The 15500-nt window shown below is 37.9% G+C and overlaps 2 protein-coding genes across 2 annotated transcripts in view; one reads left to right on the forward strand and one right to left on the reverse strand.

The window, feature by feature from the left end:
* LOC104910875 (actin filament-associated protein 1-like) overlaps positions 1-7692 on the reverse strand; it is an 89100-nt gene extending 81408 nt beyond the window's left edge. Inside the window, exons 1-2 of the mRNA XM_010710526.1 lie at positions 7566-7692; positions 3265-3362 (exon numbers count right to left, since the gene is read on the reverse strand). Coding sequence (XP_010708828.1) covers positions 3265-3362; positions 7566-7692 — 225 coding nt within the window. The remainder of the gene's footprint in view (positions 1-3264; positions 3363-7565) is intronic.
* A 4632-nt stretch (positions 7693-12324) lies between these two features.
* Positions 12325-15500, forward strand: part of SORCS2 (sortilin related VPS10 domain containing receptor 2) — a 68081-nt gene continuing 64905 nt past the window's right edge. Inside the window, exon 1 of the mRNA XM_031553294.1 lies at positions 12325-12372. Within this exon, the coding sequence (XP_031409154.1) occupies positions 12325-12372 (48 nt within the window). The remainder of the gene's footprint in view (positions 12373-15500) is intronic.

Raw genomic sequence — 15500 nt, forward strand, 5'->3', positions numbered from 1 at the left:
ATACACTCTGGGCTTCAATGCATTTTAATAACTGGAGAATTCATTTCAAATATTAACAGCATGTCTCTAAATAAAATGAATTTTATTATCTTTGTTCACAGACTGATGAATGATAAAAATGATATAAAATTCAGCCTGAGCAAATATGCAAGTCTATTTACAGATCTGCAGAGGAAACCTTGCACAGCACCTGCCCACACATAATTCTGGCTGCTGGCACTACTTTAAGAAGGACTGAATTCCTTCCCACCCACACGTCTTTACATAAGTAAAAGCTTAAACATCAATTCAGACTAAACATTTTTCAATGCACTCCCCGGAGTGCCATAAAAAGGAACAGTGGTGTAAATGAAACTTTAATTTCCATCATGTTCAGTAACTGTTGTGCTAAAAACTTAGATTTTAAAACAGTACTAGTTTATTTAAAGTTATTAATTCCTACTTCCAGTAAATTCCTGTGTTCCAGCAGCACATTGTATTTCTATTGGAGACTGAGACCACCACTAGATATTATTCAGCAAATGGAAAAGTTGTGCTGAATGTGCTGAATGGCTAATTAAACAAAGTGCCATACAACACAATTTCCAACTTGTAATGTGAAGAGGGGCATCTTGGTGCAGAATTTCCTATCCTCTGGTGGGCCCAATGGATTTCTTTCTCTGGAATGCGAAAATCTGGTCTATAAAAGTTGCTATGAAAGGCAGCACATTACTATCACTGAATCACGTAATTATGTACAGTTTCTATAGAGACTGGCAAGATACACATTATTAGGAGCCCACTGATTAAGGGTGGACTGAAAATCACCATGCAGGAGTATTAATGAAAGAAAAAATCAGATCTCGGACACTATCACTGATGTCAAGTCTAGTGCTAGAAGAAAGATGATGCAAAAGTAGCTGGTCATATCTAATAATAGTAAGTATCAAACAAAGAAGCATCTAGCAGGGAAAGGTTTCCAAGAAACAGCTAATGATCTGTTTCATTACCTCAACATGACTTCAGGGTAAATTTTTAAACACTCAGATTGGGGTCTAAGCTTGCAACATTGTCCAAAAGTCAAAAACTAGAAGGTCTGGCCTTCTGCTCTGGCTCCACCTGGTCTTTCGTGGGAGAATAGTAGTCTGTCATCTTTTTCACAAATTATGTGTTAAGTGTCTTAAAATAAAGTCACTCATAACCTGTATTTGGATAAGGAAAGACAGTGAGAAGCTGGAACATTTTCCTGCTGATCTCAAAGTGGCACTAACAACTGAGGTAGAGGCATGAACCACAGCAGCCTGATAGCAACACTGGAACTGCAGGAATAAAAATCAGCATCCACTACCATGGAAAAAACAGCTCAGCTTTGTGACTTCATTGAGATGAAAGTGCCCGCCTTGTTACTGGCAGGTCAAGGAGGAGGGTCATGTCTAAACACCATTTTGCCAGACTCAAAAGAATAAGAACATGCTCCAGAGCAGGCAGCTTTAACTGTGGCAGCTTCCACATTAATCCTCACTGTATATCAGAACACTATTTTTGTTTCTCTGAAACTTAAACTGAATATAACTCCTGCAAAAAACTGCTGATCTACTGAACCTAATTCATGCTTCACAGCATTTCACCCAGTGCAGCTGTACTAACTTCAAGGGAATTTACACATTAAAATGAGAAAGGAGAAGTAGGTTTATTGTCTTTAAAAAAACAACTTGAATCTTCAGAACCAATTTATTAAACTGAATCTATTTAAATACAAAAGAACAAGGAAGTGAATTGGCTTGAGCTTATGAAATCTACGTGTCAAAGTCATGTGCATTTTGCATAATTTTTCTCCCTCTCATCAACCATTTCCCTTGTGATTTATGCTATATGCATCTTGAATTAAAGAAAAAAATAATCATTTTCAGGCACTGTTAGCCATGAAATGGATTCCCCAGGTTTCACTGCATATTAGTAAGATTGTTTTCGCATCCACTCAAATTCACGCGTAATTATTTTTTAGCATCCACTTGAAGTGACTCTTGCTACCGTATGTATACCAGCTCTCAATTCAGATGTTTCTACCATAAATATTCCCTTTCTATAATACTTCTTTGTATTAGGTGGAATTTAAAAAAAAAAAAATCTTGTTCCAGGTCACAAACCAAGCGCTGACAGCACTTAGGGAGAAACTATGATAAAGACATTTTACATAAAATCCTTGTTTGTTTTTAATGTGTTCTGTCGTGTGAAAGTGTGTAGCATTATTTGCTACCAAAAAGGCTTATTAAGAAGAGCTGACCAAGAGTTTGATCTGACAAGCTAGTTCTTATGTTCATAAGATGCTATTGGCTTGTAAACTAGGTAAGCTTCTTCTACTGGGTGGAGATGTAATAACAGAGTAACACATTAAAATGAAGAACAATGTGTTCTAGTTTTGGTGGGTTTTGCCCTCACCATGCACTTCACTCACTTCACATTAATGAATGAAGGTCTCCATAGTAGAGCCTTTGATTATCCTTACCAGTGCACAATATTTTCCACAAATTAATAAAAACATAGATAATTTATCAATGTTAGGTCTAAGACTACATTCCCCTTCCAATAGGATAGACCATTATTTGTATATGCCTCTCTAAAAAAAGATTGCAAATGTTTCTTCAAATCTACTCTAAAGTAGCAACTGAGCATTCACAGAGGAGAATGAAAACTTGTTGACAGTTCATTTCTTTACAAGACAGCTGCTCCCAACTGCAGGAACTGAATCTGCAGACAGTATCTTTGCTATAAACATCACCAAAAACTTACTCTGCTGCTTATTCTGCCAGGAATTTCCTGCCCGAAGACTGAGCACAGAAAAGCACTAAGGATTCTGTGAAAAAAATGAAGCATTCTTCCTGTACCTTAACGCTTTACACTTTAATTTTTCAAGAACCAAAAAGGAATCTTCTCATAAGACTCACTACATTGAAAGCAGGTCCTTAAATCCTACAAAACTGGCTGTGACCCATGGGCTCAGCTAGGGCAACAATCTCCACAAGACTGGGTGACTTCTGAAGTTAAGATTAAGTTGCTCAGGCTTGTGCCACTCTTATCTTGAAATCGACAAAGACTGGGATTCCACACTTAATTCACCCTAAGGGATTTTTTTTGTCTTCTCTTCTGCAAGTTGAACACAATTCTCTTAACCAGATTGGTTTTCCCTGGACCTGCAGGCTCCTTCCCCTTGCAACCATTCCTGCTACTGCTTATCACAAAAACATTCTCTCATATATATGTTGATATACCTAAATTAACACTCACCAGCCACTGCTGAGGTATTTCTGGCAGAGGCATTTGAGGAGGTGCTGGCAGGCTGTTGACGACTTCTGGTTTCTGCACATGCTCTTTTATTTCAAAACCTGCAGAAGAGAAACGCAAATCGCTTAACACTTTGGTGGATGCAAATGGGACATTTTTCTATATGTAGATCATCATCCACTGGAATCTGGCATGCAGTCCTGCTCACAACCTGCCTCCCAACCCTGGTTACTGAGGAAAAGCTTGAAGAATGCTGGGAATTCAGGAATTTAATCAAGCACAGCAAACACATACTTACTGTATATGATAATGACATATATGATATTTGGATCAACAAATACCAGACAGAGAAAAAATGCACTGGAAATCATGCTGAACTGCCTACCCGTCTGGAACTGAAAAACCTAAAATTCAAACATTGTCAGGCATGTATCACAGATAAAACCAATGATATGAGGAAGATATCACGCTTAACACTCTGAAGAGTCTCAGCAGCAACATACAGCAGATGAAACAGAGTCTACTTCCTTCCTCGGGAAAGCCACCAGTTCTGCTGTTTCTGGCACAATAATTTAAATTCCATTCAAATTCACTTCACAGGAACATGGCATTGTTTGTTTTTCTGAATATCAAGGGGAGGGTGGATCCCAACGCTCTGGCAAAAAAATCAGCCGATGGGACAAACCCTACTTACTCCTAGACTGAATTAAGTTCATGGTGTTTAGTTAAGTTTTTAAAATGTATATTTACATAGTCAAATGGATGTCTTTTGGTCAAGATCATGTAATTCTCAAAAATGTAATTAATGATTAAACATTTCTTGTCATAATAACTCAAACCCACTGGCTGTGAAGTCATAGATTGAAAAATAACACTGATAAAATAAACTGTCTCTAAGAGCCACAGATTCTTCTTTCTTCCTACAAATCAAGATGCAGATTAGTCTTGGGAAACATTCCAATTTTTTTTTTTCTACTTTTTTTTTTTTTTCAATTTTACTTGTTCCTCCTTATGTAGGATGAATTCATGTTCCCATGCTTTCCGTAACAACCAAAACTCAAAGGACATTTTACTGAAGAAAAAAATACATATATTCCAAGTGGATTTTACTCACTCTGTAAACCTAGTTTTCACTCAAAACTATGTGTGCGCTAGCAAGAACCTGCTATAATATTTTCATCCTTTTAACATATTGAATCAAAGTCCATATTATAAATTTCTGACATGAAGGCCCTTTAAGGGAAACCAGCAACAATGATGGTCATATTAAATGACTGAATCCACTAACAGCTCTTACTCCAAAATCAACTCTTTGTGCCTTTGTCTTTTAGAAGGAAGTCTGGGTTTCATAAAGAAATGCCAAGTGTTTTGTTCAGACCTATAGTACTTTGGGCATGCCAAGATCCAGAAGAAAAACAAGGTTTATAGTTTTGCCGGCTCCTGAAGGTCACCACTGGTTTGGACATGCGGAAGGTTGAGGCCTGAAGCCACAACGTGAAGAGTACATCTGACTGGTCCAGCTCCCTCTGATGGATATTAAGTGAAGGGAGTGGTGTGCATTTAGGAGATCTAAGAACACAATGTAAAAGATTTCTGAAGATTTCTCCAAGACTTACTGAAATGAAAGCGACAGTTTAAAGTGCTTTACTGAAACACAACCATTATAATTTCCACACCTTTATGAAGAAAAGCGTAATTGTTGACTTCCAGATGTTAGAAAGAATCCATTCAATTCCCAGCTGCACTGACCCTTCATTACCATTCCCTGTTGTTCTTAAATGGCTTACTTCAGCAATTGAAATACACTGTTGGATTCACACAGTTGATTTTTCCAAATGCCTATAACGAGCCTGAACTCTGCACCGACCTTGGGCTGTGAAACCGTGCCAGCGATCCGCGAGCTCTCATGGAGCTGTGTGGGTGGAGTAAAGCAACGTTTTGAAAAACAGACTTGGAATGACAACTCAGCTTAGTTACAGACTTCTGTGGGCTTAAGAGTCTTTTATTGCTCTTAATTTTAATGAAGAGATGAATAGTTTCAAAGGGATGGGAGTACTGAATGTTACAGCTGATAAAAAAAGCAGCAGGGTCATCTCTGTCCATCTGCATGACTCCTTCTACTGTCTCACAGCCAATTTAAGCCAGCACAAGATGGCTCTCAAGGAGGCAGCTCACTCCTTTCCTGCCTGAAGCCTGTCCTGCACCAGCCTCTCCTCCTCTGTGCTGGCATAGGCATGTGTGTGGCCTCAGGTTGAACCAGAGCTGGTCAGGAACAAACCAGTAAAAAAAGCAAACAATGCCTGTGCTAGCAGAAAGGAAGCAGCAACACATGATGAGCAAGAATGAGTAGCCTGGGGATACTAACAGGATGCTTTTTTTAGAGGCTGTGCTGGCTTAAACTCTATTTAAACTACAACTCCTTAAACTAGGATATAAAGTATAATCCTGTGACTTCTTGCTTAGCTATACTTACTTGAGCTATAGGACATCCTCTAATTAATTCTTGCTTGAACTACAGCATACCTTTTAGCAAAATATTACATCTTGAAAAAATGCCAGCAACAGCATGCAGACCTTACTAAGTTCTCCCATTAATTCGTATCTTCAGTGCTCAAAAAAATGTGCTTTATTTCCACTTTGAAACAAACATCCAGCCATTGCATACTGCTTTTTTGCTGTGTCTAAGAGCACATTTGCAGTCATCCCTTTTCTACATCAAGATTAATTATGATTCATCATTTAGGGTAATTTGAAGGCATATTTCTGGATCTTTTAATCACTTTATGTCTTTCCTTTGAAATGCCTAAACTATTTCTTTGAATGCAATTGCTAGAAGTGGGTATAATGTTCCACTAACAACTGCACTGAACCAAGCCCCGCCGCTAAATATATGGCTCTTGTATGGATCTTGTTAATGGATGAATCCTGTAACAGGATGTAATGGATCCTGTTACAGATCCTGAAATAGGCTCTAAACCCTAAGAGGTAGGTGCTGAAAGTTAAAAAGCTATGGCCCTTGAGTATTTTTATCCTCTCCCACATCTGTAATCTTAAATTAAATACGCCTGGTAAGGTGCTCTGATGCAAAAATCCATACAACTTCATTGAAAAAGTCAAGTATTTTAAATAAATTGTGTTGAAAACATTAAAAGAAAAACTGTCAGGTCAGCATTGTTGTTTGGACTCCCATGAAACATGACAAACTGCAAGTTCTTACCTGCAGCCATTTGTTTTGGGGACTGCAGGGTATTTTGATCAGCCTCTGGAGCATGAAGCTCTCTTCCACACCATCTGATCCTGATTCCTGCCTCTTTCACTCATCAGTGAAATAAAAGCAATGATAAGTCTTTAAGAATGTCAAAACTGAAAGAAGGACAATCACCATTTCACAGCTGATCTCCTTGGACTTGAATCCTGTGGCAAATTCGATTTCTTTAATGAAGAGGGGAAGACTGCATCAAACATCGAAATGTATTTTTTAGCACTAGAGAAGAAACATGAGAAATGCAGCTCCTCACAACATGCCATTTTTTCTCAAAACACCAAATCATTTTTCAAAAGCCTAAATGTTGGGTGTTTACAGTGACAAAACTGCTGTCAGTTGTTGGAGAGACAGAAGTCATATAGGCCTGATGCCTCTTTGTACAGAAGGGCGTTGTAAGGACATATAAGAGTAATATTAGGAAAAACAGTGAGAAGCACTTTTTGTAAAAGCCCCGTGGAAAGGTTGATTTATGCAGTCAATCCATAATCTTGATGGAGACCAAAGTGATTGTGCAATCAAAATGGTTTTAGATAGGATGAGAAAGGGAAGGTGAATCCTAATTTACTTGCAAAGTGCAAACCAAACACGTTGCTAGTGATTTTCTATCTCTTGCTTTATACTCCTGTGTCAGCCATGCACCAGAATACACAGCAAAATCAAGTCCTGGCTTGATTTGGGTCTCACAAGAAAGATGTAGCACATCATGCAAGACTTTTATAACACAGTGTATCAAAATGAATGGATTGAATTTTTGCCTCAACTATACTAACACTATACTAACAAAGGTGAAAGCATTCTATCTAGCACAGTTTTGTGGTTGGATTCTCTTATATGCTATAAAGTTACTTCCAGTATAGCTTTTGCTATATTTTATTGTTGACTGAGGAGAAAAGCATTCAGGAAAGCTGCATTTTGGCTTTACCCTGCCACTCTGTCTTTCTTCAATTTAGAGCTTGTCTTCAGCCCTTAAAGCTATTTCACTGAACTCAAACTTATTCTGTGCACTCTGCAAGCGAGAAAACACACCCTTGACACTGACCTTTTGATGACTGTATCCTCAGGAGAATGTTAGTTATTACTGCCTTCTTCTCCCTGACAGTGGAAGTCAGATATTCATGGTCCAGAAGTTCAAGAAACAGTCGCAGCTCTACTATTAACTCTTCCATGGCTGAAAGAGAATAAGAAAATTACTTTTTCTAAAATATCCCATTAGAAAAAAAAGACAGAGTTAATACTCATTTTTTATATTCTATTATTTTTAGCAGTTCTTAAAAATATACAGTTTTTCCTGCTGGCAACAGACTGAGCACTACTGGCACATGTAGCAGTTACCTCAAAATAGATGCAGAAAAGACACACTTCTTCCACACAGCACATCATCAAGCCAGCCCTGGACAACAGTGCAGGAGTGGCATCCATCTGCTCTTCGAGCACTGTCACTCTGGTTCCTCACCTTTAAAAAGCAATTTCTAACTCCACAACAAAACTACAGCTTGATAAAACTTCCAGACAAATTCATATTCTACAAAATCTTTAGGGAAAACTTCTACTATCTTCACCATATTTATTCTATTTGCAATGGAAAAAAAGTTTCTTTTTACATTTATTACACTCTAATCATATGATTGCTATTCAGCAGATTTATGAGAAGTCTATGCTTCTGTGCTTCAATTCACTCATAACTGAGAGTCTCTGGTCCTTTCACTTAAGTGGATTGTCTACGTTTAGTTAGGAGTTTGTCTTGGATGGAATAGCTCACATTTTAATACTTTTTGTGTCTGATGACATTATCCTCATTAAAAGATGATGGGAAATATTAATTTCATTTCAGGGCCACACCTAGGATTAATCTCCGTTGTTGCTTCATTCTCAAGTGCCTCTACTTGAGTTTTTCTCTACTTACATGTTTTATGGTATTTTCAAGATCTAATCAGGTGACTGCTGGTAAGTCTCTTCAGACTTCTAAAAAGTCTACTATTTGCTGTTTATTCTCTTTCCTACTCTGTTCCCTACTCTTAAAACCTTCTCCGATATGGTTGTTTACCCAAGCAAACCTGGAACTTGTTTCTTCCACTTGTGATGTACAACTGGATGTTTAAACTATGTTTGGTCCAGTTGTACTTGTTTCACCTGATGCTTAAAAATGGGATTGTGCAGGGAAGCCTGAAGGTGTCAGCTACACTTCTGTGAGGGGCTGCTGCCCGTTCTTGTCATCCCATGAATGCAGATGGCACTTTTTATTTGTAGATGGTTGTACCTGCAAATATGATCAGGCCAGGCTGGCAAAACCAACACACTCATAGCAAACACCATAAGATACAGCAATACTAAGGCATGATAGTATTTCAACAAACAACTACAAAAAAAATCAATCACAAGAAGTCCACTTCAGCATATCATTTCTGAAAGACACCATCAATTTGCACATACATATCCATCCTGAACAAGTTTTCTCTTCACAAATATGTTCTGCTTAACTAAACACTATCACTACTACTATATAAACAAACAGTACGTGTTTTGATGAAGTATTTTTTCTCAAAGATTTTTACAAAGCCTCCCTCATCTCTCTCTCATGCTATACCAAAAGAGAGTATCCAAAATGACAGTAAGCATGCCTACATCACTTGAGAACATAGCACATGATACAGTGGCTACAGGTCTTTTTTAATTTTTTTTTAACCACCATATTTGAAGCTGGCTAGGAATCTGTCTGAAACCCAAAAGTTCTTCAGGACAACTGTATTACTTCCAGTTGTTCACATTATAGAAGAACAAACAGGTTTCTGAAGCAAAAAGGAAGAGATGTAGATGATGTAAAGAGATTATTTAAGTCAGACTTAGATCAGATTTGCAGAGCGATAAGAGATCACAAGATTTCGGGAAAACAAAGAAAATGAACCTACAACTTCAAAACAAAAAGAAACAAACAAAAAAAGCTGTGTTGTGCTTTAAATTTTATATTTTAGAAATAAGATGTGCATTCTATTATTGAGTTACAACACAAACTACTACACAAACATTCCAATTACAGTGTTCTTTTAAGTCTGCTTTGATTATAAGGTTTACTAATATTATTCTTAGGAGCATTATTTTCAATTATCATGGAATATACAAATCTTTCAATATTTACTTATTCATGATATGGCATGCATTTCAAAAGCAATCATTACCACAGAAAGTAGACACTCAATGTGAAATCTACCCAGAACACAGTATTAGAAATGTACATTTTTTGCCTAGTTTTACAGCCACATCAACTACTGTCAATACATACCAGCATATAGGCACTTAAAAAGGCATCAAGCACTGAAAATAGGGGACTGTCAATTTCATGTATTATTTCAACATTTATTTGAACTGGCAGCTTTTCTAGATTTTCTAAGACAAGAAACTGCAAATAAGCTGAATGGGATGTCTCCTTCTCCTCTCCCCCAGTGAATATAACGTACAAGAGTAATCCCATTTCTCTGGCTAGAACACTGGCTTCTTAAAAGGAAGAAAGAACACGAGGAGAGGAATTAAAATCAGTGTACAGTATGCCTAACTTTCTTAAGTTATTAAAAATGATAAGATTCTTGTGCTCTGTAGCTTATTACATAATATAAACAGATAGATGGCAAAATGAGAAATGAAAACAGACCAAGATGGAGTTATGAGGCAAAGATACAAGGAATCAACAGAAGAGGAAATAGGAAACTGCCACAGAAGAGACAACTGGGAGATGGCATTGGCCCATGTCTCTCCTGGTTATGAGGGTGGAATGGTTTTAAACTGAGACAGGGAAGGTTTAGGTCAGATATTAGGAGGAAGTTTTTCACACAGAGGCAGGTGACGCACTGGAACAGGTTGCACAAGCAGGCTGTGGATACCCCATCCCTGGAGGCATTCAAGGACAGGCTGGATGTGGTTCTGGGCAGCCTGGTCTGGTGGTTGGTGACCCTGCACATAGCAGGGGGGTTGAAACTCGATGATCTTTGAGGTCCTTTTCAATCTATCCATTCTATGATTCTATGATGATTAGGTGAACATGAAGCCCTCTCCTTCAAATCCAACCTTCTCTTCCTCCATGCCTTCAGAGGACATCTGCATTACATGCTGGTGACCACAGCTCACTATCATGACCTATCATGACCAAGCTAAGTTACTCAAAGCATTATAACTGAACCCAGCAGCAGTTAATAGCATCACAAACATCAAAGTGTTAAGGAACGAAGTTTTGAATTTCACTTTCTTGTGACTTTGAATTTCACTTTTTCATGCAGTAACATCAAACGTCCATAAAGAAAAAGAGGAAACATTGTTCCCATCTAGTAAGAAACACTTTTTCTACGTATTTTAAAAACATTAATTTGTAATGTTTTTGCTGCTTAAGCAGACAACAGAAATACTACCATGAATTGAATTTAGTCCATATATAATAAGGAACTGCAAGCTCTTAAGATAGCTACAAAAGTATTTGTATGTAGTTGGGAAAAAAAACATGTTTGCCTGTTTTCAATCCTTGGCTTGTTTTCTGGATTAAAGAATCTTCTTTTTCCTAGAAATGTAGCAATGTGCTCACAGAAAGTAATGTAATTAAATAATAGAAAATCCACATAACGCATATTTTCAGTAAGCAATCATTACTTCTGAAATGGAGACTACAAATGAGAGGGTGATGCAAGTCCCAAAGAAAAACATACGCCTCTAGTGAGAGATTACCCTTGGAAATCTGACATCACCACAAAATAAGAATAATAATCAGAAGGATCTCAAAAAGGGGCAAAATTCTTTGACAGTTCTGGCTGAAGTCTCATTGCCAGAGGAATTACTTCTAAGTGGCAGGTGGTGAAAGGCAGGGTGGAGCCCAGAGATGGTAATCACAACAGTAAACAGATTTTAGCTTGACTGGAGAGCAAAATCACATTCCATATTAAAAGATGAGGAGTTCATTCTATGCTCAATAGTAATCATAAACCCCCAAAGTGCCGCTACAATTAACATGTTCAAATAAAGAACAATGATACATCCTGAAGCGTTGCCAGGTCTGGATCTCAAGAGTTTTTAACTTTTTTTCAAATGATAGCACATAAACTATACAAGCAAGCCAGCAAAAGAATACACCAAGGTAAAAATAATCAGAGAGAGGCAATTGCATCACACTGCAGTTTTTGTTCCAAACCAAAACGAAAACCAACTGGAATAAGACAACATAATGATGTAATTATTTCAAGTCTACATTTATGGGCACTAGTCTATAACCATTTTTTAAAGAATAGACTTTTTTTACTTGAACTGATTAAAACACTGTTAGGAACAGTGCTATTTCATACACATGCTATCTAGGTTTCTCAAACCAGAAGAAAAGTCAAGGATGAGCTCTTAAAAAGAATGTTCAGGTTGTTTTTTGAAAACTGTTTCAATATCCTATCCACCAATAAATGTTGGAAAATCTGTTGACATTGTTTGCTTTCTTTTCTTCAAAAGATGACATTAGAATTCCCTTGGTCTACAGAGATTTCTTCATGCTTTTGGATCCACTTTTCTAAATATTATGAAGAATGCAGGTGGGTAATATTATAGAAAAATATATTTTCACTTGTGAAGCACTGTCTAGAGTCTTGCATATATTCTCCTCATGGCTTCACTCTTTTTTATGAGAAGAAAGAGGTGTTACTGTTCTGGGTTTCATAGCATTGCAATATGGATCACTAGATTAATACCAGAATATGCACAAGAAATGAATGTTAAATGAAATCAAAAGAAGTAATGTTTCTTTCACAAACAGATACTTATTATTCATTCTAACTGGTATGATGGAGCAGCCACAAGCTCCGCAGAACCCTTTACTGTATCCACCTACTGTAAGATAAAATGAACTTCTGGGGCATGAGACGCATACCATTTAAAAAATATACTGTTTGACATCTTCATTTATGACCTGGATGATGGCATCATCATCAAGGTCATGGACAACTGCAGACCTGGGTAATATATGATAAACTACAGGGTAGGGCTGTCATTGAAACTAACTTCAGTAGACTGGAAAAAAAATGCTAGAGAACACTTGTAATTGACCAATGGGATAGAATCAGCCCAAGCAACAGTTTGGGATGGCAGCCACCTGGCTGAAAAGCAGCTTTTAGAGATGTCTCTGTGGCTTCTGGTGGATGAGCAGAGCACTAGTCAGTGGTTTGCCAATGAAGCCAAGGGCCACATGCTGGGCTGTGTTAGCAAGAATAAAGCCAGCAGATGGAGAGGAGTGATCCTTCCCCTCTAAGCAACACTGGTGAGACCACATATGGAGGAGTGTGCCCATTTCTGGCCCCGCTGGTACAAAAGAGACATTGATAAAGCTTAGTGAGGGTTACTGAGGTGGCCAGGAGGCAAAGCCTATGACAGATGAAGAATTGACTGAATTCCTGGTAATGAACAAAGTCACAGAGACTTTATATATAATGATTATATTACATTAGCCCAAGACCACATCCAAGTCTGGATAGGATACAAAATGTGTATTAATCCCTGAGGCTTGTTATATCCTTACCATAAGACATTGCTTCCTGTAAAGGAAAGGATAATTACAGACAGATAAACCATTTATAGATAATTAATACAGTACTTGTGAAAAGGGAAATCTGGTTTCTTATATTCACTGTAAAATCCAAGACATTAGGATGATTTAGAGGATCCAACTTCTTTGCTTCAATATCAAAGAGAGAAAGCAAACAGATTCACTGAGATGATCTTAAACAGTCGGACAAAAAACACTATAGTGGCTGGTTTGCCTGGAGATAAGTTCCTCTTGCTATTGAGGGCATCCTTTCATTGCATCTCAACCCTCAGTTCCTGCTCCTCACAGTTGGCTTCTTTGTTAAAAACCAATTCCTTCTGAAAAGGGATCTCTGTGAGACAGAAATGGGGGGAGGAAGTGTGAGAAGATAGGACTTTTCACTAGGACAGTTTCTCCTGGTTGCAGAATCCCTTCTTTGCTGCTCTCTGGTAGTGTATGAGGTGTGATATGTTCTGTTAAGTACTCTAAAACCCTGCTCTATAAAGCAGAGATCATCATTTTGGCGGTGGATGGCACTGTAAGGAAGACATGGCAAAAGGGCATGGAAAAAGGTGAACCCTACATAGCAGATGAAGCCCTATAGATGAAGAATAAGCAAGAAGCAAGCAAAACAAACACAAGGATTGTCAAGGGGGCGTTTTAACAACAACAAAAATTACATTTGAGCCTCTCTAAAAACTCATACAGTGATCTTTTGTTTAAACTCTGGAGCTTTTCAGACTGTCACTCTTATTCCAGACAGCTTGGGGTAAGAGATGCAACGCACAGCCACTAAAAACTCCTCCTGTCTCATGCATATTTATGACCAACCTCAATGAGTGTCAAGGGATCACTTCAGCCACAACCCACACGTATTCCTTCCTTTCTTTCTTCCTTCTGTTTCAGTTTCCAAGGAATTGGCTTTTACAAAACCATCTTTCCGAAAAAGCTATCAGAGCTCCAAATGCTGCTGTTGCAGTACTTGGATGATAAAACAAGAGGTGGGAAAGCATTAAGGAATGTCTGGACAAGAAACAAGCTGCCAAAAATCCTACTCAAACAGCTAGAGTCATGCAATGAGTGACAGCAACACAGGAGTATAATCCATTAGCTGAGGTAGATGGATAAAGAGTTTATTTTTTAAAGTCCAGACCAGTGTTTAAGCACTGCCGCAGATTTCGGAGAGGAATGCCTGGCTTCTAAGCCAGTTCACAGACTCACAGGAAAACAGAAAGAATTCAGTATTACAGGCATTTACTTAAGTATTAATTATCCACATCGAATTCAAAGCATGTTAGGCCCAAAAAGAAAATGCTGACAATTAGCTACAGAAACTTACAGCAGACTTTAACAAGTTGCTTTCTCTAAAGGTATATTTTGCACACAAGGTTCCTTTTGTTGTCAAAATAAACTCTGTAAAGCAAAAGAGCATGGATTTTACTCCTCCTGCACGCTCAGCAGCCCAGGCAAGGGCCTCACCCTCCTATGTCAGTGCTCATGGTGAACATTTGATTTTAGTTTCCTTCTCAGACCCTCATTACCTGATGAGGGAAGAAAACTGAGATTTTTTTTTTTCCATTTAATCATCTGCAAATGTATCAGGCAACATCATCTCACCAGCACAAGGCATTCCAGGTCTTGCTTGCTGGCTCCTGCATTAGTTCAACTCCTACATCGCTCCAAACCACAAGAGATAAGCAACCACGACAGTTAAGACTTCAGCTGTGCACTGATCTGTCTGTAGGTTACAATTTCTTCCACAGTTATGGATATCAAATCTGGATTCTGCTGGATTGCTTATCCAGCAGAAATGTGAGACAGTAAATTAATGAAGTTCATGAAATAAAAAAAGAAAGAAGAAAACAATAACAAAGAAATACAAAAATGGCAATGTTAGGTTGCAATTGCACAGTCGCATTTGTTATATCCTTTATTCATCAGGACAATTATTGTCATGCACGTCAAATGTCAAACCAAAAAACTGTTTGAAAAGTCTTGACTATGATTACGTCAGCCATACCTGCTGTACAATGCAAGAGTAGATTACAGTCCATAAATCTGCTTCTAGAGGCTGCCAGTTTGCAGCTAACTCAAAGCCAGAAATGAGATAATACTGTATTTTATAAGAATAGATCCAAAAATCCCCACTTTTGTATGTGCATAAGATAAAAAAAAATGAATACATTCTTTAGTCTGACAGAGAATGGAATGGTGCGAGCTGAGAAAATACTTCATGCGGGAAACCCCCCACGCTTCACCAGTGCCATGAGAAAATTCTGTCTCCTTCACTTCTGAATCTTACTCTTATTTTGGATAATTTAATTACGTGAGAGATAGATCACCATCAACAGAAAAAATATATATATTAGAGCTTGAGGTAGTTTTGAAATTCAAGACTCACAGGTGAAGAATCATGGGAAAAAAAAGAAATTTTAATTA

This window comes from Meleagris gallopavo, chromosome 4 (assembly GCF_000146605.3).
Source record: "Meleagris gallopavo isolate NT-WF06-2002-E0010 breed Aviagen turkey brand Nicholas breeding stock chromosome 4, Turkey_5.1, whole genome shotgun sequence".
In the NCBI taxonomy this organism is placed as follows: Eukaryota; Metazoa; Chordata; class Aves; order Galliformes; family Phasianidae; genus Meleagris; species Meleagris gallopavo.